Here is a 25,676-nt window from a genome sequence, read left to right as displayed (position 1 = left end):
AAAGTCCAACATGATATTCATTCTTTCACCTAGCTGCCTCTTACCCCATACGATCAATTATCTCTTCCCATCTTCAGATAGAATTATGAAAATACAGCTATGAGAGATGACAAAGAACACCATTGTTTTGAATGCACATTATTTTCTGTAACATTTGTGCCCTATACAACCCATAACATAATAGAAAGGGTTAAGCCCTAATGAAAGATTGTTTGCTTTTGCTAGTCTTCTTTGTAAAGTAGTAATTGATTCTCTTTCCTGATGAACTAAATAAAGCAAGCTGAGCAGGAGAAGACAAAACAAAACAACCTGGTGAATTTTGCTTTGTGATTTGTGTTAGTATTTGTGTCAACAATGCCTCCAGCAAATTGGTACCAAACAGCATTAGCTTCCCAGAATCACATTTTACAAGACAATGGAGAATTTTCCTTTACTTGTTTGTTGCTTTGTTTTGCATCAAAGGCTTGTCTTTTTTTAAATCTTGTTTTCATTTCTCTTTTGCCATTTTGTTCCTGCTAAGAACCCAATGGAGATAAGAAATAGGGAACAAAAATAGGGAAAGGTGCTGAAATTTAACTTAGTGACCACTGTATCCAGTGGGAAAGCATGGGCTCCATGTGTGGAGGCCCCTGTGATCATCAAAGGAATCACACTGTTTACTTTGAAAAGCTCTCTGCTTGATTCAAAATATGTAATTCTCTTCCCTTGTATTGCCATTCATAGCTTCAGGAAATAAGATCTTTGAGGTGTTAGATGGGTGGGATTATGTTAGAAGCACTCATGTAGAAGGCATCTCCTTCATTTTCAGTGGATTTTATTCTTCATCCACTTCTTTTGTGATACCCAGGTTTTACATAGCCCTGATTTATTTATTCAGAGCAGGGCAATTGTGGATTCTGCCCTATAGTAAGTAATTAATATACAGCAAAAATGAAATTTTAATTTGACTCACTGCATGGCACTATTCTTTCTCCCTCAAACCTATAGAAAGGTTCCATTCTGACAGATTAACTAGTTAAACACTGCCTAGCAAAATGACATATAAAAGAGGTCATTGTGAATTAAATTATTAAATTCATTTTAGCAAGCATTTTTTAAAGAAATATTAGGTATAAACTTGTTTTTTTAGTCCTTCATTCTTTTTTTTGGGGGGGGGTGGCAATGAGGGTTAAGTGACTTCCCCAGGGTCACAGAACTAGTAAGTGTCAAGTTTCCGAGGCTGGATTTGAACTCAGGCCCTCCTGAATCCAGGGCCAGTACTTTATCAATTGAAGCTACCTAGCTGCCCCCTTAGTCCTTAATTCTTGAAGAGAACCAATGACATCATGAAAGGGATATCTTGACTTTCAAGTGAATTGGATTTAAATAAGGAGGGCTCTTCAAAGTCACTAACCTCATTCTCTCCTCCAGAGCCATCTTGGTCCAGTGGTAAGACATAGATCAAGATGACTAGAGATGGCCCCAGATGAAGAGAGAGACCATGACCTTTTTAAGCTAAGGTCTTTCCCAGGTCTCAGTTTGAGGTAACACCCATTCAGTGATAAAGGCTAGGTAAAAAATGAGGCAAAAAATGGACTCCTTTTGGGAAGGGAAGACCCTCAGTATCCCAACTCAAGCCTCGGTTGGTCATTGTTTGGATTTTGTTGGCTCAGAATGAGCCTGATTCTGTTCTGGCTGGAAACTCTGAGGTATGTCACTCTACTAGTGGGATGGGGTACAAAGACAAAAAAACTCAAATAGTCCCTGTCTTCAAGAAATTAGCATTCTGTTTTGAATAGAAAGATTACACTCAAGAAAGGGAAGAACTTCTAAATAACTGTCCAGCTCTATCAGGGATCCTGAAGCTGAGGAAGCAGTATGATAACAATAACAATAATAGCAATAACACCTCTTATTTATATTGCCCTCTTCAGCATCTGAGAGGAAAAACAATGCATTATCAATTATTTTCTTAGAGAAGCTTTGGTATTTTGCAACATAAATTATATGTGTCCAAAAGACAAGATTTTTTTTTTTCACTTGAGGTTTTTACTGAATATGCTAAAACCTTGGGAGAAGGACTCTTTATTTCTGTCCTGCCTCCACCATAGAACAGGTGGAGATTGGAGGAAAGAGGTGAAAACGCTGCTATCAGGAGGCCAAAGGGAGGGCATTCTGGCAGGGAGGCTAGTCAGCTTAGTTTTCATAGAAGGCACGTACCTGGGCATTACCTCAAGATATAATATTTAAAATGTTTCTCCATACCATCTCCCCATATTTTAGGAGAAGTATCATTAAGTCTCATTTTATACACTTGGAAACTAAATTTTGAAATGGAGATATTATGCCTGGCAATTCCCAGAGAGAGAATTGGTGTTGGACTGGACTCCAATAAATAAAGCACAGGTCCTTTGAAAGAAGTCGTTAATGAAGGGATGAAGCAGACTACCTGTGTCTGAAAAACCAGTAACCCCTGCTGGTACAACTGGTGTGAATCTGATGGACTGTCCCGGCTTCCAAAGGCTAGTGGGGGGAGAGGACCCCATTCTATGTCCCTTCATCTGCACACCTCCTTGTCATCTTCCCCAGATTTTCACTAGCTCACACTGTTATGTCGAAGGAAAAATAATTGCTAACTTGACTGTGCAGTGGGTGGAAGAAAAATGGAAAACATTTTTGCGAGACCAAATTAATCTAACCATGTCCATCTCAGCAGAGATGAGCAGGGAGCTTGTTAGGATCCAGCACCACACTCCCTGTAGACTCATAGGCACTAGAGCATATTGCTGAGGGCATTTAATCCTCAGGGTGACACCTGAGCTATGGAATTGAAAACGTGAAGTCAGATCCTTAAGCATGAGGCTCTGGAGCAGTGGCCCCAACTATGATTTTATCAAGGACCATGTTCAGGTGTGTGAGACAAGAGGGGCACTGACTAGTTTGTCTTAAACTGTGTATGAGCACACAAACAGGACCAAATACTGTCAGGGAAGTTTTCTGTTATGTTCTTTCTACATCTGAAATTGTGCAAACTCTATTGTTTTCCCCTTTCTGTCTGTCTCTGTCTATTTTTATGAGTCTCTGTCTCTCTGTATGTCTTTTTTTTTTAATGTATGAGGTATTTTATTTTTTCCGTTACATGTAAAGATAGTTCTCATCTTTTGTTTATACATGCTTTACAATTTCAGATTTTTCTCCCTCCCTCCCCTCCCTCCCCCCTCCCCTAGACAGCAGGTAATCTGATATAGGTTATATCTATATATCTTTATACATATACATATATATATACACACACATATGTATATACACATAATAACATTAATCCTATTTTTGCATTAATCCTGTTACAAGAGAAAGAATCAGAGCAGTGATGCAAAACCTCAAAATAGAAAAAAAAAACAGCACCCAAAACAAAAGAAATAATATGGTTCAATCAGCATCTATACACAGTTCTTTCTTTCTTTTTTTTTCTTGGATTTGGAGATCCTCTTCTATCATGAGTTCCCTGGAACTCTTCTGTACCATTGCATTGGTGAGAAGAATATAGTCCATCACAGTAGGTCAACACTCAATGTTGATGATACTGTGTACAATGTTCTTCTGGTTCTGCTCATCTCACTCATCATCAGCTCACGTAAGACCCTCCAGGTTTCTCTGAACTCTTCCTGCTCATCATTTCTTACAGCACAATAGTATTCCATTGTATTCATATACCACAACTTGTCCAGCCATTCCCCAATTGATGGGCACCCCCTCAACTTCCAATTCCTTGCTACCATGTAAAGAGCAGCTATAAATATTTTTGTACATGTGGGTCCCTTTCCCCCTTCCATGATTTCTTTGGGCAAAAGACCTAAAAGTGGAATTGCTGGGTCAAAGGGTATGCACAGCTTTATTGCCCTTTGGGCATAATTCCAAATTGCTCTCCAGAATGGTTGGATCAGCTCACAGCTCCACCAACAATGCATTAGTGTTCCAATTTTCCCACAGCCTCTCCAACATTTATTATCTTCCTTTTTTGTCATTTTAGCCAATCTGATAGGTGTCAGGTGGTACCTCAGAGTTGTTTTAATTTGCATCTCTCTAATCATTAGAGATTTAGAGCATTTTTTCATATGGGAATAGATAGCTTTGGTTTCTTCATCAGAAAACTGCCTGTTCATATCCTTTTACCATTTCTCAATTGGGGAATGACTTGGATTCTTATAATCTGTATGTCCCTTAAAGACTGGGTCTCCATATATTATCTGCCAGGCTGAAAGAGTAGCCCAGTGCAATCAGAACAGGAGCTCTGATATGTTCTGTTTCTGAACTGTCAGTTGGACATTTCTTGGATGACCTCAGCAACTAGGCAGCACGGTGGATAGAGTACTGGGCATGGAGTCAGGAAGACCTGAGTTCAAATCTGGCCTCACAGATTTACTAGCTGTGTGACCCTGGGCAAGTAATTTAACCCTGTTTGCCTCAGTTTCCTCATCTGTCAAATGAGCTGGGGAATGAAAAGGTAAACCACTCCAGCATGTTTGCCAAGAAAACCCAAAATGGGATCACAAAGAGTTGGACACAACAGAACAACAAAGGCAATCTGGCAGCCTCCTCTTCCCCTAGAGGATCAACAAATTGATGCCAACATTAGTGTAAATATCTGTATGCCAGAACCCATTGTAGTTTGGAACTCCTGAGCTCAAAATATCTATCAGTCTTAGCCTCACCAGTAGCTAGGGTGATACGTATATGCCAGCCTGCCCAGCTCGCTTGCTCTCTCATGCCAGCTCTCTGTCTCTGTCTCCTCTCTCTCTTTCCTTTCTCTTGCCCTCTCGTCCTCTCTCCCTCCCTCCCTCCATACACAGATATACATGCATATATATATACACACACATATACACATATATATGTACATACATATATATTTATGTGTGTATGTGTGGGTATAAATGTATGTGTGTGTATACACACACACACACACACACTTTTAAATGTTCCCTTTTATTCACAACTTATGTTGACCCTCATCTCCCCCACATAAGTATTGTATGGTAAAGAAGAAGGTAGATGGAAATGAAGCAGTAATTGTGTAGACATGATTTCTGGATTGCAAGAAAAACTGCTGGTAAACATCTACCTCATCTCCTTGCTTCATGTACTTTTGAGCAGAATGATACTTCCACAGACACAATCTAAGCCAGAAGATCCTGGAGCCAGATCCTAAAATTGCAAAGTTAGAGCTGGAAGGTATCTTTAAATGTCACCTGCTCAGACTCCCTCCTTTTGCAAACAAAAAAATGGAGATGGAGATGTAGAAAAGTTAAATGAGTTGGCTATGGTCCCAGAGAACCTTGCTTCTCTGATTCCAATCCAGAGTTCTCCACTGTCCTCTGAGACCTAGGCAATAGAAAATATCTATTAGGATCCAATCTACAATGAAGAGGCACAAAAAGAAGGGGTTTGTATTTCCTGCTCTTAACATGAGTGACTATACATCTGACAAAGTGTTGCCTTGGGTAGTCAAAAAGCAATTGAATCTCTCTTCACATATCTCCACTTTCCAAGGGAGATATAGATAGATAGGTAGATAGATAGATATAGGTAGATAGATAGGTAGGTAGGTAGGTAGATTATATAGAGAGATATATTTAATTTAAAGATATATTTAAATACATTAAATATATTTAAATTTAAATATTATTTCATATATACATTTATACATAAATGTTATATACTTAAATATAATGTAAAGATATATCTAATTTATTTTAAAAATAGTAAGATGAACCCAATGTTACTATAAATATGAGATTGTCTTTGAAATAATATGGCTGATTTTAGAGGATAACCAGTTCCAATCAGACTCTAGCATTGGCTTTTTTTTTTTTAAGTGGGGCAGTGAGGATTAAATGACTTGCCCAGGGTCACACAGCTAGTAAGTGTCAAGTTTCTGAGGCTGGATTTGAGCTCAGGTCCTCCTAAATCCAGGGCCAGTGCTCTATCCACTGTGTCACCTAGCTGCCCCAGCATTGGCTTTTACAGATGCTACTTTAAATCATCATTTCCCTGAGACTGTGAATGAAAGCTGCTTCTCTGAATTTTTCCAATATTAGGATTCTTCATTTGGATGTAGATAGTTCCTTCACTGTTTAGGAGCCATTTTGATTTTAGGATTCTGTTGACTGTAGCTATTGAGATTAGATTGAATATATCTTCAGGAATCCTGTTATCATCAGGACTATACATCATCATTTCTATACTTAAAGCAAAATTTTTCTGCCCTTTCTTCTTCATGATGGTAACTATCAGGAGGTATCCTTTAGCATGAATAGTACAAAGTACCAGATTTTGTTCATAAATATGTGCAAAGAAAGAGAGAATAAACTAAAGAGACTGACCATGGTGATTCTCTTTACTACTAAAGGGAAGTAATATGAATATAGATTGAGATTCTAGTTTAGTAATTTTGCCATTTTAAAATGTCACCAAATATTAAAAATATGGATGAAGCATATCCAATAATATGTAAACCAACTATCATCATGAAGAGAAGTCAGGGTATTGGTAGCCGAGTTTTCCAGTTGAAGGGACATCAGAAGAAACCGAAAAACAGAATTCATGAAAAATGGCCAGGAATCAAAAAACAAATGTATCCACGGGTCAAATGAAGATGTCAAGTTGAGATAATTCTTGGACCAATTCAATGGTTCTTCTTCGCGTTAAAGATCCCTTCTTGGGGATTTAAATGTGTTTAAATACATAATATAAAATACTTAGGTATAAAAAGGAAACCAATTATACTGAAATATAGTTATCAATTTTTTTTTTAAAGACAAGGTCATGGTCTGCCAAGTTAAGACCTCCTGGCTTGTTACTTGCCTCCTGCCTTATAGCCAGAACCCCAGATTTTGCCCCTCTATCCTCTTCTTGGATCTTTATGATTTCAATGATGATTTTGTTTCATAAATCACTTTCTTCTCTTTTAGCTTGGTGACTTATCTATCTGATTCTTAACATCTGTTTTCTACCTGTTCAGGGAATTCCCAGAAGTAAAAAATCTTTTCTCCATTCCCACATAACTTCAAATCAAGAAGGCTTTGTTCAGCACCATAGACCCAACTCAGTCATAATCCTTGATAGTTCTGAACCCCAGTCCTACCTAGATGCCTGTGGGTAGAGGGGAGGTAGCATCGGAAGATAAAATGACAAATAAAATAGTGTAAATGTCTCAAAATATTTTTTCTTAATCTACACCCTGATCTAAGCATTGTCCCAATCTTTGTTTTATGTATCTGTTCACTTAATAAATGTATATTGAACATATTCCTTAGTGGTCCAAAGGATGTCTTCAAATCATAGTCTCAGAATCTAAAGGTGTCCAGAGAGGTGGGTGAGTTGAAGAAAATGGCACCCAGTTGAGCGAAGGGCTTGGTAGACATGACGGTACCGTTAAGATTAGGGTTTTGGGGGTTTTTTTTTAGCTTTGTCCAACAACGTTTCCTAAACTACTGAGCACAACTGTTTTCTTAATGCAGACCAGTGGAGGAAGTTCAGGATCAATCAGCCAAACAACCATCTATTAAGCACCTACATATGCTAGGCATTGGGGAAGAAACAGAAAAAAAATACAACATCTCCTGCCTTCAGAGAACTTCCATTCCATCAGCAGAGATAGCAAGTGTAGATATGAGTATATACAAAAATATATAATAGACAGACATTCATTAAAATAAGTAGATTTTTAGAAGTAAAAGACAAGGACATTTGTTTTAGTTTTTCCCTCAAAGACAGCAACCGATTCTTTTCCCAGTCCTCTCTTCCTCCAAGGAATTTACCCACCCTTCCTCCAGCATTTGGCTTGAGGTGTAAGCACGGTTCCCTAGCAGGCCGAATTCATTAGAATAACTCCCAAAGAGGCCTTTGATTTTGTCATACTCCTAAGGCAGAGGTGTATTGCTGATCTCTCTCTCTGTCATTGATGGTACTGATTTTGAAAACCTGTTGCTAATTTCCATCCAATAAAGCTTGCAAACAACAGCTTTTAGAATACTGTTTGCTAAAAGAGACAGTCTTGGTGAAAAGAACTGGGATAGAGGAGAGTGGGTGAGACAGAGAAATAGAGGAAGCACATGGACAATTAAAATAACCACAACCCATGGATGAATGAGGGATTTCTTAGGTAAAAGCCACCTTGAAAGGGAGATAGGCTGCAGAAAGAAAAGGAGGAAAAATTGAGGAGGCGGGGATAGGGGAGGCAGGGTGAAGACTGGGGGATGGGAAGCAAGCAAGAAAGTCAAAAAAATCTGTGTGATTATAATTCTCCAAGTGAGGAATGTCCTGGTGATTTATAGCCAGTCACCAGTGATCTATCGGCTTCCTGTCAGCTGGAGGAGGGGATGGTACTGTTCCCTTCAGCTAAGATGGATCTGTTTGATAATATCTCTTCCCATGTGGGGCAAGGGAGCCCCCTGATTTACATTTTCCCCACTGAGTACATTTTTTAAAAATATGTTCTGGTCTTTCTTTTTACATTTCTATATTCTACATAGAAGAGAAAAGTAAATTCATAAATGATGGATTTTAAAATGTCCTCAGACCCCTTTTTGATGCTGTGTTAGGAGAGACCAACAGACACTCTAAAGGATATTTTTGTTTGTTTTTGGCAAGACTTAAGCTGTTTGTATAGGGCTGGTGGATAGAGAGTAGACTTCAGTGATGGAAAGACCGAGATTCAAGGTTTGCCACTTCCCTATGCTGCTTATGTGTGACCAGGGGCAAGTCATATCTCCTCTCAATAGCCTGAACAATTCTATTAACCTGAAAGTTTGAGATAGGGATGGAGGCTGGACCTGTGATTTCAGCAGTGGAGGGAACTATGAGTAATAGCAACTCTCTCTACCAATGCAGGTATGCAAACATCCTCTCTGTGATTTATATTCTTAGAGAATTGCCTAGAGTGCTGAGAGTATGAGTTGTTTGCCTATAGTCACACAGCCAGTATGTGTCAGAGGCAGGAACTGACCCCACTCTGTCCACTATGCTGTGTTGCCTCTCAAAATGAAGTTGTTTTTCGGTCGTTCCAGTCATGTCTGACTCTTCTTGACCCCATCTGGTGTCTTCTTGGCCGAGATCCTGGAGTGGTTTTCCATTTCCTTCCCTTGCAGATGAAATCCCAAATCTGAATCCCCCCAGAAATAAAATTTTATGGGGTTGGAAGAGACCTTAAAGATGATCACTCAATTCTCCCATCTTCAATTTACAAGTGAAGAATCTGGACCCTCAGTTAAATTAAGCAATCAACCATCCAGGTAACAAATGACAGACCTGGGATTCAAATCCAAATCATCTGACTTGTCATTGAGCACCCCTTCTATGGTATGATGTTTCAGATGACAAAATTCCTTCCTCCCTTGATTTCATGGAATCATGAGATGTTATAATTACAATGACATTCACAGTGTGTTGTATCCGGTATGACTATAAAATGAAGAAACCAATCTTTAACATGTTGCTGTGGATGGAACACAGGAGTTGGATCCACAAAGATATGGATTCATTTATTCCTTAGATTCCAGCTATGTGACCTTAGACAAATCATTTACTCATATTTTCTTCATCTGCAAAATGAGAGAGATGGATCCAGTGGCCCCTAAATCAATGATTTTCCTTGATTTATTCCATACACAGTATTCCATAGCTTGGGATGGCCATATGGAATCCTTTCCTTATAATTCTTAGCTATATCTATTATATGAATTAATTCCTTCCTAACAGTATTGTAAAAGAGCTGAATCACCCCCCCGCCCCCCCCCACCCTTCACTTTAATTCTATGTATAAAGTAGTTAGGCATAGAAGACCTGGAAGATAGAGGCCACATGTTTTTGTTTTCTTTTTTTTGTATGATTTGGGGGCTTCAGAAACTGCTCAAAAGTTAAAGAAGTCCATCATTATTGAGTTGGGTTTTTATTCAGCAAGCTAATCTAAGCCAAGACTAAAGATGTTAACAACTCCCTCAAATCGGATAAATTGGAAACTATTGGATTAGAAAGAAACCACATTTTAGAACTTTGGTTATTCTAGGGAATGATTCAATGCCCCAAAATTCACAATAGGAATATTAGCATGAATGCTGCTGCCCATCTGTCCTGATATCATGCTGCTTGGGGAGATAATGAAGTCATTCCTAAGATGGCTGGGATTCCTAACAAAACCCCACACCAGCTTCTTCCAGACATTTAGCACTTTTCCTGGAATTGATTCTGAGGCCAAATGGTATGAAGATAAAAATCAATTCTCTTTTTTTCTCAGTCTTCATCTCAATCTCTCCGGTCAACAGCAGACTACAAAAATCTTAACTTTCCTTACATCCTTAAATCTATACTTCTTCTGTCCTCCGAATCCATGAATGGGTAAGGAGGACATAAAATAGATGTTATAGCAATCAATTATACTTCCTACCACTCATAGCTGCTCAGCAAGAAGTCTTGTTATGCCTAGTAAAGCTGATTTCATGGCAAAATGACTAGACTTGGACTGAAAAGACTAGGGTTCAAATCTTGCTTCTACCAAGATTTGTGTTTTAATAGGTAACTAATTTGTCTTCTCCTCACTTCAGCTTCATCCTCTGTGAAATATTGGGCTTAGATAAGAAAATATTTTTCCTGTTCTAAAGTTCTATGATTCTTTATACCACAAAATCCCTTTGTACATTTAAGATCATTTTGTTTCTATGGACAGCTCTTGATAACTTAAACAATAATGGAGGGAGATAAAATTACCTGAAAGGACAGATTATCCAGAAGCAACTTATGTTTGATTTTGGGCATGTTTTTATTTAAATTTGCAGTAGTACATAATGCTAATTATGTAATATGGTCATTTGCAGAGTAGCTGCTGACCAATGGTGAGAGAATTCTCACACTTCTGACAGCCCTATACTAATGAAATGAGAGGTCTAAACTATCATTCACCTCATCCTATATCCAAATTTGTGAATTTATATTTCAAAGAAAGTACCCAATCACAAACTAGAGAGGTCTGACTCTAGAAGAGTCAGATCTTGTGCCATCTTTCCCATTCTGACCCCATGAACAGTAACTCTAATTTTCTTACTGTGATTAGATAGCATCATGCCTCAGTCCAGTACATAATATCACACATGTGCTCAGAATTGTCACCTTCCATAAAATTGGAAAAGCAATCAAGTAATACAGTATTTTCTTCTAGGAGTCAACCTTCTTTACTTTCTAATGGGCTAGGGGAAACAAAAACTTTTTTTTTAAACATTCACAGAGGCTGATAATACCAATAAACCTCAAAAGCTAGATTTATCAGGATGTATCAGTTGGCTTTACAGCTAGGCCTGGTTTTTTCTTTATAAAGAAAAAAAGAATAACGTTAAATGAGTTCTCCAGTGATAAAGTCACAAACCCAGGCAATATTTCATAATGGGGTACACTACATACAATGAAGGCAGTAAATGTACTTACATAATGACTAAGTGGTGACTGATTTTTTTTTCTTTTCATAGAAATGGAATTTCTCTGGTGACAGTTAGCAGAGCTATGATTTGGAATTATTTTACTCTGATCAAGTTCATTTGGAGGAAGGGTGATGCAGAGAGCAGTCTGTTACTATGCAAGTACAGTAATATTGAGCAGAAGAGTAATCTATCCACCAGAGAGTCTGACCTAAGTTATCATAGCATGGTTGAGAACCCCTGTCGCAAAACCTAGAAGGAATTGGGGTATGCGTGTGTGTGCATGTGTGTGTGTGTGTGTGCGCGTGCACGCACATGGGTACACACATCTAGGGATCAATGATCATGAATTTATAACTGGAAGCTATTGTAGAGGCCATGATGTCTAACCCTTTCATCTTATAAAGGAGGAAACTGAGGCACAGAGAGGCTCTATGACTTGATCACAAAGCTAGTTAAATTTCTGAGGTTCTTGATTCCAGGTCTACTGTCCCAATCCAATCAGTACACCACAGGGAAATAGAATTAGTGGAGGAGGCAGGCTCTGGGAGAGCAATGTCATGGCTGTAGTTATGGTAATATGAAACCAAGCAAAAGAGTGGGAATGATCTGGTGAACTAGTGAAAGACTAAGCAGTGTGGGAACAGCGGAGAAGTGTTCTAGAGAGGGAGGATACGCGCTATGCCAGAGTACTGCAACAAATTCCTGGCTACCTTCCCCACCTCCAACCCCCCCATTAAGATTCTGATTGCCTACATGTTGGGAATCATATCCTTCATAGAAGCCATCACTCCAACCAGTTGACCTTTGATACCGATATTGAAAGTAAAAACTGAAAATCCAAGAAGTAGCTCATTTTAAATAAAACAAACCAAGAAAAAAAGAAAAAGAAAAGAAAAACATATACCCATGCTCCCGAGGGAGAAATGGAGTAAGACTTCATGATGATTTAGTACAAAGAGTATTGAATTGATACAAATGGAATTTTGATAAATAATTTGGATTTGTTATAAATAATCAGCTGGTATATATTTAGCTGACAGTAAGTGCCTTATTAAGTCTAAAGAGAAATGTGTAGTTGCACTTGTAATTGTATACACATTAAACATTAACTGAGACTTAATAGCTAATTGTTGTATTATCAGTTTCATCATGGTTAAACTGTCACAGAATATGCTTTTTTCAGAATTGTTGGGTATAGAATGAATTTACATTTATTTTTTCTATATCCAATTATATTAATCCTTTCTGAAGCACATTTCATGGTCCTGTGTAGTGTGAATAATATAGCTGATGTATGTGTTTGTACCAGTATGCATAATATACTTTGATGTAAAGTATTTGCAGAGATTCAATGCTTGAATTTTTTATGGGTATGCATTGATTTTTTTTTCTGACAGTTTTATGGACTCAGGTACCCAAGTAGAGTAGATCAAAACTCTTCCATTTACCTTCTCAGTTTTTAAAAAAATTTTATTTCATTTCATTTTTTGTTTCTGAACATTACAGGGCTATAGTTGGGTGGGTAGTCCACCTAACAGATAACAGTTTATAAATTATATAGTCCTTTATACTTTCCCCTGCTGACAATCAGGCACAGAATTTTAAGGTGTGTGTATATTCCATTAGATAAAATCATTCACTTCCTGGGTGACTTTTTTATGATAGCTGACAGGCATCATTTTATTACTCTACTAGCTTTCATTAACCCCATGCTACATCACTCTCTTTAACTACATTCACTGTAGTTGTGATCAGGCTTTGTATAATCATATATACACAGATATATGAATGTAATGCCAAAATATTCATTCATTCATTCAACAAATATTTATGCAAGGTAGTATATTGGTGCTGTGGGAGAAACAAAGACAAATCAAATATGGTGCTTGATGACAGTAGCTTATATTCCAGTACATATTTGTAAATAAATGTATACATGTACACAAATGAATATAAGAAACAACCATTTGGCGGGTAACATAAGAGAGGGAATGTGGTGCAGGACATAAAGGGCTGCATCTGAGAGTCTAGATCTAAATCTTTTCTCTTCCACTTATCTGGTGTGATCCTGGAAAAGTAACTTAACTTCTAGGTACCTTTTTTCTTCTTATCTATAAAATGATTATGCTAAATTAAAAGACCATTGCATTCTCATTTATCTCTGTTCCTATGAAAATACTATGGGTGTTAGAGGAGGGAATGAGTCATCTTCTAGCTAAGGAACTCTGGAAGTTGTATTTGAACAGTACTGAATAAGATTTCATCAAGGAGAAATAAGGTAAAGAAAACTGGGTAAAGATGACACGATTCAATTCAATTGAATAAGCATTTATTAAGTTAAGTAATTATGTGCAATGTGCTAAGCATGGAGGATACAAAGACAAAAAAGAATAGGTCCCTGTCTTCAAAGAGTTTATATTCTGTTGAGGAGAAACAATGGTTATTTAGCTTAGTAAATACAACTTATTTGGAAAGCAAATGCAAAGTAATTTTAGTGGGTTGTGGGAATAGGAGAACACTAAAAACTTGGGGGATTAGGAAAGAACTATAGTTGGTATGTGAACTGAGACCCTAGGGTGAACTGGGAATTTCAAGAGAAAAAAAGGTGAAAAGGGATGAGATTCCAGGAAGAGGGAACACAAACTCAAGGAATGGAATGTTGAGTATGAATAAGAGCAAGTTGGCCAGTTTGGTTGGAACTTAAAATGAGTCAAGAAATATTGGGAAAATAGCCTTATCAGGTGGGTTGGAATGAGATTGTAAAGGGTTTTAATTGCCCCCAAAGAGGAATTTATCTTTTATCCAAGAGACGATAATGACCCACTGAAAATTCTTGAGTAGGGGAGTGACATGATCAGACCTGATTTTTAGTAATATCAATTTTGCTATTGTGTGGAGATTAGAGTGGCCATGAGAGAGACTGGATACAAGCCAATCAAATAAAACGCTATGGTATTAATACAAGTGAGAGTTAATGAGGAGCTGAAACAGACAATGACCACGTGAGTGGAGAGAAGAGGACTGATTTGGAGAGATCATTGGAATCTTATAGACAATTGAGAGGTCTTAGCAACTGATTAAGTTGAGTGTGTGTGTGTGTGGAGGGGGGAGGTCCAGGCTGTGTTTAGGTCTAGAACATTCATGACTGGTATCCTTGACAGAAACGTGGAATCTAAGAATAACAACTATCATAGTGATTTAATTTTCCAAAGTGTTTTGTATGCATTATTACATTTGAATGTCAGAGCCCTATGAGGTGGTGTTTACTGTCATCCCATTTTACAAATGAGGAAACCAAGGCTGAGAGAGAAGTTAAATAATTTGCCAGGGTCACAAGTCAGTCATTGTCTGAGGTAGTATTTAAAGTCATTACCCTTAATGATGCTGCCACCTTCTTGTCTACGAAAGGAGTAGCTTTTGTGGTAAAGATCATAAATTCTGTTAATACTATGGAATATGTAGCAGAAAATGTCTAATAGGCAGCTGGTGATTTGTGATCAAAGCTCAGAAGAGAGATTAGGGTTAGACATAAACATCACAAAATATCTGAATGAAGATAATTGAACCTGTTGGAGTTAAAGAAGGCAACCTGTGCCCTCCTTCTCATCACTACAAACTTTTTAGATAATAATCGAAATGTGCATCAAAATCAGTGTTGATGTGTAAGACTTGCAGGAAAAAATGAGCGGAACTGAGAAAACATTGGATGCTATAACAGCAATATTTTTGGAAGATTAACTGTAAACTACAAGTTATTCTGAGTGTTATAAATACTCAAATCAGCTACAAAGGACTTATGAAGGAAGTTGTTCTTCACCTCCAGAGAAAGAACTGATAAATAAAAGTATGCATAGTATGATTTTATACATACACACATGTGTAGGTATATATATATATACACACACATACAATAGAGATGGATAGATATGCATATCTCTATATAAATGTATGTAAAATGGTGACCTTCTGTAATGTGGGGTGGAAAGGAAGGGAAACCGTTTGGAACTTAAAATATAACAAAAAAATTGTTTTTTAAAAGGGAAAAAAAATCTCATTCTTGATAAAAGTCTGAAAAGCACCCAGGCAGGCTTCTATAACAATATACTATAGAGGGCCACATCTTTATATCTACACAATTGACTAACTGGTACAAGGATATTATTTGTTCACTATAAAACTAATATGATGATTGATGGAGTCCTAATCTGGTATCTGCAATGTCAGTGACATAGAAGAATTTGTTATGAAAATCTTTAAAGATCATTTCTGATTTTTATTTTTAATGTCATCCCTAACTTTAGTTGAGTCAATTCGTTTCAATTCAATAAACATTTATTAAGTACCTACTATGTGCTATGGGGATACAAAAAGAGGCAAGAGACAGTCCTTGCCTTCAAGGAACTTACAATCTAACCAGGTAAATAGCATCCTAACAAATATATACAAAGCAAGCTATGTCAAATATAAATAGGAAATAATTTCTGAATGGAAGATACTTGGATTAAGAAGGACTATAGAAGGATTCCTATAGACAATGGGATTATAATCGGAATTTAAAGGAAGCCCAGTAGTCCACTAGTCAGAGCAGAGGAAGGAGCTTTCCAAGCATGGAAGACAGCCAGAGAAAATGCCCAGAGCTGGGGGATGGAGTGGCTTGTTTGTGGAATAGCAAGGAATCAGCAGTCAGGCTTCCTATAAATTTTGTCTTTTCCTTTTACTGGCAATGAGGGCAGTTCAAATTATAATCTTTTGCCATCCTTCTCCATGAGATTTTACAAGCAAGCTAATATTGTGAACTGGTGTTAACCAGGCTTCATATCTCTCTACTTCGTAAGTTGATCAAGTGCTTGATGACTAAAGCAATTTCTGGACGTTTAAAAAAATCTCTTTTTTGTTGTTGTTGTTTTAATTTATTTATGTAGGTTAAACTTCCTTAGGAAATTGTAATAATGGGTGTTAAGATCTGTTCTTTTATCCATTTCAAAGTTTTTGACAGCAATAGCTATCAAAAAAAAAGTCAATTTAAATAGTTCAGGTTGGAGTTGCTTCAATTGAACACCATTAACTTCTCATTTTCATTCATTATTGATTTTGATTTGCTCTAAGTTGGTTGTCTAAGTGTGTATAGACAGACATGGCTCCCATGTAGGCAACTAGTCATTTCTTGTATGTTAAAATACAATAAATCTCATTTTTATGTCGTTTGATTTACAACATTTTCAGTAATTTCTGAATTTCTTCTTAAAGTATAAAGTATACTCCACTCCTTGATATCCCTTTTTTTCTTACTACTGAGCCATATTTTCTGATGTATATTTTCATCATGTTTTCTTATGTCCACCTTTAAATTGGACACTGAATATTAAACTGAAGCATATGTGTGTATGAGAGGCACATGGAGAGACAGAAATAGAAAAAGAGGGAAAGAAAGAGGCAGGGAGAGAGGGGGATAAGTGGAAAGAGAGGGAGGGAGGGAGAGAAATAGAGAGAGCATCTCTAAGTCAGGAAGATTGTTTTGCCCCTGACACATACTATCTGTACAACCTTAAGCAAGTCACTTAATATCTTAGAGATCTAAGCTCTCTAAGCTTTAAAACTCCTAAGACTTTAAATTTTGGAGAAGTTGCTGACCTCTATTGCAAAAGGCATTTCCTTACTCTGTACTACTAAAAATCACAGGCCCAGCCCACATCCCATATATATGTATACACATATATGACCCTCCCTTATGTAAAGGGCCACAGCAACTCAAGGTCCTCATGCAGAAGCAGGGAGGAAAGATATCAGTCGGTAAACAGATCAGGTACATATATATATGCATGTATGTGTACACATAAATATATACACATACGTGTACAGATACCTTTAATTAATTTATCAAGTTCCTTATATTATTTCTTATTTTTAATGTGTGTTTATGCCATATGTTTATGTTTATATTTGTATATATGAGAGAAAGAGAGGAGAGGGGAGGGGGGAGGAGAAGAGAAGAGAAAATGAAAGGATCATAGGTTAAAAACTAGTAGAGACCTTTGCAGTCTTCTGGTCCAAACCTACGTTCTTCAGATCAGTAAACAAGGAAAATAAAACCCAGAGAGTTTAAGTGACTTGCCCAAGGTCACAGTCAGTGACAGAGGAAAGATGCAAAGCTACATCCTATGACTCCAAAGCATATTCTTTTTTTTTCCACCACATAGGTTTTCAGTTATCACATATGTTTTAAAATATTATTAAGAAATCAGATGATAAATATAATTTTAACTCAACAAATTTCATAATGATACAATGGAAAAATACAATAATTATTAAGCACCCACTGTTTTCAGAACACTTTTCTAAATTCTGGGGAAAATTCAAAATTTAGATCAACAAGATAAGATAGTACTTGTCTTCAAGGAATTTGCATACATTTAAATGATATTAGACTGTATTATTGAAAAATCAATAAATAGTAGTAGGTTATGCTTATAGGGATGGTTCAGGAGAATAAATGATGTCAGCTTTAAGACATTTTTAAAGAGGAACATTTTAGTCCTTCTTGACAGCAAAAACCATGGAAAATCAACATTTAACAGCTTCATTAATGATCTAGAAGAGGCAAGCAAACAGCCCATTAATTAAGTTCACAGATAATTCTAAATTGAGAAGTGCTATAAATGCTAGTGAGGACAGAGACATGATGCTACAGAGCTTGGGAACTGGCAAAATGAAATTCAACATGGAAAGAGGCAGCCAACACATCCAAAAATACTTCTTCATGTTTATCTTACAGGTTTCTACAAGTAACTCAAAATATTTCAAATATATTACATTATCAATCTCTATAATACTTCTGAAATAGAAGGATGCATGTAATTATCTATTTGAGAAACTGAGGTATTGAATAATACATTGTCCCAATTGTATCTGACATATGAGAAAGAGAAGGGACATTAAATTTTGGCTCATTGAACGTAATCCTTTTTCTAAATAACAAAGGGAAAAAGATACCAACTAAAGTTGAAGAAGAGAGGAAATTTTATGCAACATAGATGAGACATTTTGATATAAACTATCTGTTCTGTCATTCGTGTGAGCAAAGGCAGCTAGCCTAAGTAAGACTATGCTGGATGGTGTGTGGGTGTTAGAATGATAGAAAAAAAATCCTTTTCACACACACACGTGCATGTATATATATATATATATATACATACATACATACATACACGTGTGTGTGTATATATACACACATGTGTATATGTGTGTATGTATATTTATATATCAGTTTATATTTATCTCTCTCTTTCTCTCTCTCTGTCTCTCTGGGGCAATGAGTGTTAAGTAACTTGCCCAGTGTCACACAGCTAGTAAGTGTCAAATGTCTGAGGCCATATTTGAACTCAGGTCCTCCTGAATCCGGGACCAATACTGCCCCCACATTAGCTTATATTTAGAGAACTTTTTATGGTTGTCATTTTTCAGTTGTCATACTCTTTGCCCCCAAAGCCATTTGGGGCTTTCTTGGAAAAGATACTAGACTGGTTTGTCATTTCCTTCTCTTGCTCATTTTCTAGATAAGGAAACTGAGGCAAACAGGGTTAAGTGTCTCCCCCAGGGTCACACAGTTAGTAAGTGTCTGAGGTCATATTTAAACTCACAAAGATGAGTGTTCCTGACTCTAGGACCAGCACTCTATCTACTATCTATGCACCAGCCAGTTCCCCCACTTTATGCTTATGGAACACTCTAACTCTGAATAATAGAGAATGTCTATGTCATTATTTCCATTTTACAGATGGGGAAATTGAGGCTCAGAGAGAATGCTTTGATTAAGATCATAAAACTAGCAATAAATTGGATGAGAATGGAAACATCTACAATATCTCTGAGAAAGAGGGATGCATATCATTATCAGTTTGGTTGCTTGGGAAACTGAGGCACAGAATAATATATTGAACATATGTAAATCAGAGATCTAGAGTTGGAAGGGACCTCAGAGACTATCTAGCTTAAACTTCTCATTTTACAAATGAGAAATCTGAGACCCAGAAATGTTCTCTTACCTTGGCCAGGATATTTAGTAGCAATGCTGGAATTCAGACCCACATTGGTTGATTCCAAATCCACTATCCTTTCCATTTCTTTAATCTCCTTCTCCAAGTTCTATCTTTCAGCTCCTACTCTGTAGCTCTTCTGCTACCCTTTCATTCTCACTCATAGGTAGAGTAGCTTCATGCTTGACTATTTTGACCTGCAAAAACCCCAAGTCTTTGAGTAGAAATAAGATGTAACCAGAGAACACAGTGTTACTAGCCTTCTGCCACAGAAGTCTGACCTTTGCTCATCCTCTGCTTCCCCTAGATGTTGCCCAGCTGGCAGCACTGCATGAAGTATGTATAGGAAACAATTTCTGTGACATTTTCCTTCCTGGTCAGGGAAACACCTAACCAAAGGGAGGCAGAGAGAAGCTTATCTGCCTTATTTCACAGCACTTAAAAGGGAGCATCATTGGTCCATGCTTCAAGAAACAAAGGAGAGAACTAAGTTCTTTTTTTTCCCCAGGGCAATGAGGATTAAGTGACTTGCCCAGGGTCACACAGCTAGTAAGTGTCAAGTGTCCGAGGCTGGATTTGAACTCAGGTCCTCCTGAATTCAGGGCCAGTGCTTTATCCACTGTACCACCAGCTGCCCCCACTAAGTTCTTTATGAAATTGTTCACTTTTATTGTTGTTAGTTCATGCTCTTCACTCTTTCCCATTTTTTTTTTTTGAGACAGGGACTGTTGGGATTTTAACTTGGGCAATCATGCAGATTATCCACCTCTGTTTTCATTGCCTTCTTTGGCATGTGCAGACTGAAATGGCGGTTGATTTTTTTTTGTTTACTTGTTTATGGAAAAAGCTAAATCACTCTAATGTGGCTAGAAGGGATGCCACTCCATCCTCTGGCTACCCAACACCTGCTGCTTTCAGCAGTTGGAACCAAAACTTTGGCAAGAGATTGGTGATTGTTCTCTCCCTTTTCTTGACGGGATAAATACCCTTCTCTGATCTCCTGGGTCTGGTCTGAGTGCTTATACACTTCTCACTTCTAGGCATGTGCATTGTCAGATGAAGATCAGAGGAGGATTGAAAAATGCAATTACATAGGTGGGGCTTTTAGTTAACTATAGTTGAAATATGGCTGTGTGGAAGACTAAGGCCGAGTCAAAAGAACAAAATATTAACGTGTTATTCACCAAGCTAGATGGAGTGCTGTAGAAAGGCATCTTGGCACAATGGAGAGAAGGGCTAACTGGATTCAAGAAAACCTGTATCCCACCAGTACTCCAACAACAGCACTGAGTGACCTTAGGTGAACTTAAATGAGTGAATTAAAAAACTCATTAAAATTGGAGTCAGGGGGCAGCTAGGTGGTGCAGCGGATAAAGCAGCAGCCCTGGATTCAGGAGGACCTGAGTTCAAATTTGGCCTCAGACACTTGACACTAGCTGTGTGATGCTGGGAAAGTCACTTAACCTTCATTGCCCTGTCCAAAAAATGGAGTCAGTAAGACCTGAGTTCATATCCAGCCTCAGACACTTACTAGATTTGTGACTTTAGGGAAATCACTTAATCTCTGCATCAGTTTTCTCAACTGTAAATTGGGAGAATTAATAGCACCTACCTCTCAGGGTTGTTTAAGTATAAAATTACATAATATTTGTAAAGTGATTAGCACATTGCTTGGCACATAGTAGGAGTTTTAGAAGTGCTAGCTATTATTGTTATCACCACCACCATAACTACTACTACTAGCACTACCACCACATCTACTATCACTACTACCACTACTACCTCTACCAATACTATTATTGCTACTACTACTACTACTACTACTACTAATAATGATAATAATACCATTACTACCACCACCACCACCATCACCAACACCAACAACAAAACTACTACCACTACTACTATGACTCATCGATGAGTTATTGATCTCCCTTGGTGGAGGAGTTGACATCTGTGAATACCCCTCAGATGCAATCACATTAATTTGTTTTTTTCATGGACTTCTTTGTCTGGTGAAGACTATAGATTCCTTTTCAAAATGTTCTCAAATGAAACACATCAAATTATAAAGGAAACCAATTATATGGGAATAAAATTATCAAAACAAAAAAAACAAATCCCAGGACCTGATGAAATATATCTAAGGATTTAGTACTTGGTGGACCCCAGGTTATGAACTCCTGCATTAGAAGGATCAAAATTAAGTGAACTCTTTACATTTATAGAATTATTCAGCAGCTAGGTGGCCAGTCATATCATTACCACAACCACCTCCATTACTCAAAAAAAAAAAAATGATGCCCTTAATGCTTGCTAACAGCAAGTAATTTTTAAATGAATGCCTATTGTGTACAATATATTTCACATTATCTCTAGGAATTCTAAGGTAAATAAAACACAGGTCTTACCCTCAAGGACCTTACTGTCTAATAGGAAGAATATAACTAGGAGCTATGCTCAATAAGGAAAATTAGATAAGTACAAAGAAGAAATTCAAGAAAAATACTCTGAAGAATTCAAAGGGAAGGAGGGTGATTAACTTTCATGCCCTTCTCCTAGAAAGGAAAAAGAAAATACATATGATCCTAAACCCTGTTTTTTCAGATCCTGTAATACAGAAAAAAGTATACAGGGTGAGGAGATTTCAGTCTTGGCTATGCCACTTATAAGCTGGGAATTGTTGGCTAAGTCACTTAACCTTTGAGTCTCCTCTTCCAAACCAAATGTATATTAGGAGATAATAATACCTCCCTTGCCTACCTCCCTCACAGGTTGGTGACAATCAGATGAAATAATTTAAAGTATCTAAAATATTTTTTTTTAATTAAGGGGGAATAAGTATTTATTAAGTACCTACTGTGTACCAGGAACTGTGCAAATATGATATCAGTAGATCCTTACAACAATTTGAATAGATAGGTGGTGTTATGACTGCCACTTTACAGTTGAAGAAACTGAGGCAAGCAGAGTTAAATAACTTGTCCAGAGTCACACAGCTAAAAAGTATCTGAGACTTTATTTGAACTGAGACCTAGAACTCAATCAACTGTGCCACTTAGTTGCCAAATAATTCTATGAATGTGATAGGTTCACTTAATTTTGATCCATCTAATGCAAGAATTCATAACCTGAGGTCTACCAACCACTACTGTAACGATTGGAATGACGCCACCTGCTGGATACTTACTGTAGAAGAGTTCTGCCCATGAAGCGAAGGTCTTTGAGGGCAAGACCAGGAGTCTTTTCTTTGGCGGGAGGAAGTGACGCGGACTAGTGGGAGGAGGAAGGAAGAGACTGGCGCTGACTCTGGGGCTCTTTCCTGAGGACGCTGGTGGAGAAGGGAGCTAGAAATGTGCTCTCCCTTTAATAGATAGGAATCTAGGCCTTTCTCTCTCTCTTTACCAAATTCTTATTCTCCTTAATAAATGCTTAAAAGTCTAACTCTTGCTAAAGCTTGTAATTGATTGGCGACCACTCATTAGATATTTTAGACAGTTTAGCTAGAATTTTAACCCTTAACACTAAGAAGTCCTTAGATATAGTTCAGAAGGTCCTAGGATTTATTTTATAATACTTTGATGACTTTATTTCATATAATTGGTTCCCTTTATAATTCTATGTGTTTTATTCACTTAAAAACATTTTGAGAAGGGGTCCATAGGCTTTACAAGATGACCAGAGAAGTCCATGAAACCAAAAATATTTAAGAATTCCAATGAAAAGGCAGGGAATTTTAAAAAATTATGGATGATTTCTGTCTTTATAGCACAATCTTTACTAGATACACCTCTCACCCCAGAATTGTATTCTTCTTTGAAATGAAGAAAAACAGCAAAGCAAAAACATTGTATATAATTTTCTGCTTTCATAATCCTAAGCCTCTATGCCAAAAGGAGGAAAGTGTGTTTCATTATCTAGTCTGGAAGACTTTTAAAAGAGGAAATAATAGGGCACTTCTTGGGAATCCATGTGAAAGAGATGTAATGAAGTCATGAGATGTTTCTTCCTTTTCTTAACTTTCTTCTGCCTGGTCCTGTTGAGGTCTGTCATTTACCACTAGTGGAAAGAATGAAACTAGATCAAGCTATGGATTAAGTCCTAATGTTGTCATTCTCTTCTGACAGGTGTTATGTAGAAGACAAAAGCTCCAAGGTGGCCTGGTTAAACCGATCTGGTATCATTTTTGCTGGACATGACAAGTGGTCACTGGACCCCCGTGTTGAGCTGGAGAAACGGACTGCTCTGGAATACAGTCTCCGCATCCAGAAAGTTGATGTCTACGATGAGGGTTCCTACACATGTTCAGTGCAGACACAGCACCAGCCTAAGACCTCCCAGGTTTACTTGATCGTCCAAGGTAAGCTGGGAAGGACTGGGGAGGGAGGAGCGGGGGGAGGGGAAAGAGAATCAAAAAAACTACTGTGGATATAAAGCCTTTGTTTCTGTCCATCTCAGACCACTATCCACATACATATTCTCACTTTAGCTTCTAAGGTTTTTTGGTTTCCTTTTAATTATAATAGCAGAAGGGTATTTAAATAAGTGGATTGGACAGAATCCCTATATGACCTATACAGGTATCTTAAAGTTTGACAGCTAAATGATACAGCACATATATGCTTGTACTTGGAGTCAAAACCATCTGAGTTCATATTTTGCCCTAGACACGTTAGCATTGCGCCCTGAGATGAATCAGTAAACCTCTGTGCCTCAGTTTCCTCATCAGTAAATGGGGATAATAATAGCATCTATCTTGCAGGGTTGTTGTGAGTATCAGAGAGAGAGAGAGAGAGAGAGAGAGAGAGAGAGAGAGAGAGAGAGAGAAAGGAGAGACAGAAAAAACTCTTTACTGTACAACTATAATACTACTAATAAATAATATTTACATAATGTTTAAGGTTTGCAAAGCACTTTAGACAGATAATTGCAATTTCCAATGCAATTTTATTTCCATTATCCAAAAGGTATAAAGAGTATACTTAAACAAGTGATAGATCTATCAGTCTGTCTTTTTAAAGTGACTTACAAACCTTAAGCAATATATAAACATTAATTGTTAATAGTATCACAGCTGCCGTATGAGGGCCTCTGTTTTGACCATCATCCCCTTTGTCTCCCTGTAAGAGAAGGGATAACTGAGAACATCTACTGGACTGCTGCTTTATGCCACAAAGTTGCTTTTCTGTTAAGTCATTAGAGGAAAGCTTTGTGACCCCAAGCAATATGACCTGCACTGTGATCCACATACTCTCTCCTGCTGCCTTATCACTCAGATAGCAAGAGATATGGATGCTTTCCTGGGTCTCAGATGGTGTGGTTATCTTTGGTCCTCCACCTGGGGAAAAACAAACAAACAAACAAGGATAGCAACAAAATAGAAACAAAAACAGGAAAGGGCAGTGTCTGTGGTATGCTTTCTCTAAAATGGAGGCATTTTGAGAACAAAACCTCTGTGGCCTTCCTGTTGAAAAGATACTGTTCAGGCTCTGAGCAGGTTAATTTCTGTTGTTAACTGCATCCCAGCAAGATAAAATGTTGGTCATTGATTGCAATGACACAGATCTATAAAGGTACTGGTAGTAGGCTACTTATGAAGTATGGTATCCAGGGGACAACTGATTCTATATTGTAGAAGATGGAGATCCTTAATGCAGTTCAATCACTTTCCACCTGTACCCCCAGCCCCAACAATCACCCCATGGGGTCCCTTTTCCCTGTAACTGAAGGTCGAGAACACATCTGACCAGCTGCAGAATTTTACTGCAAGTGAAACCAAGCCACAGACTCTTTCAATCCATCTATCAGGAAAGATCTAAGTATCAACAAATATTAAAACTGTGTTCATGTATTCTTGATTTACAATTTTATGTAAATTTTATGCAAATTAGCCATGGCCCCGGGGCCCTTGTCAAAATACCAAGGCAGTCAGTGGTGTGTCAAAGTTTGAACGCAGCTTCTGTTAATGTGTTATGGAATTGATTATTGCAGGGTTTAAATTATTGCTCTCCCAACTCCTCTGATTAATAGATTGAAACTGGAATAAAATACATTAGAGACTTTCGGGTGCAGGGGTAGTTGAGTCATGTGACCTCTATCTTGGTCCATTGGCAGTGGCTGACACCTTCATTTTATCACCTATAGGTAGAAGGTGTATCTGCTGACTTACAAAATCCTTCTTATAAATGGGGAGGGG

At 37.6% G+C, this 25,676-nt stretch overlaps 1 protein-coding gene across 1 annotated transcript in view; it reads left to right on the top strand.

Annotated features, from left to right (window-relative positions):
• LOC122746158 (limbic system associated membrane protein) overlaps positions 1 to 25,676 on the top strand; it is an 842,374-nt gene that overhangs the window by 459,695 nt on the left and 357,003 nt on the right. The window contains 1 exon segment of the mRNA XM_043991624.1: positions 23,608 to 23,840. Within this exon segment, the coding sequence (XP_043847559.1) occupies positions 23,608 to 23,840 (233 nt within the window).

This window comes from Dromiciops gliroides, chromosome 3, assembly GCF_019393635.1.
Source record: "Dromiciops gliroides isolate mDroGli1 chromosome 3, mDroGli1.pri, whole genome shotgun sequence".
Classification (NCBI taxonomy): Eukaryota; Metazoa; Chordata; class Mammalia; order Microbiotheria; family Microbiotheriidae; genus Dromiciops; species Dromiciops gliroides.
Note: the sequence above shows the minus strand (reverse complement) of the source record. Positions and strands in the feature narration are given on the sequence as shown.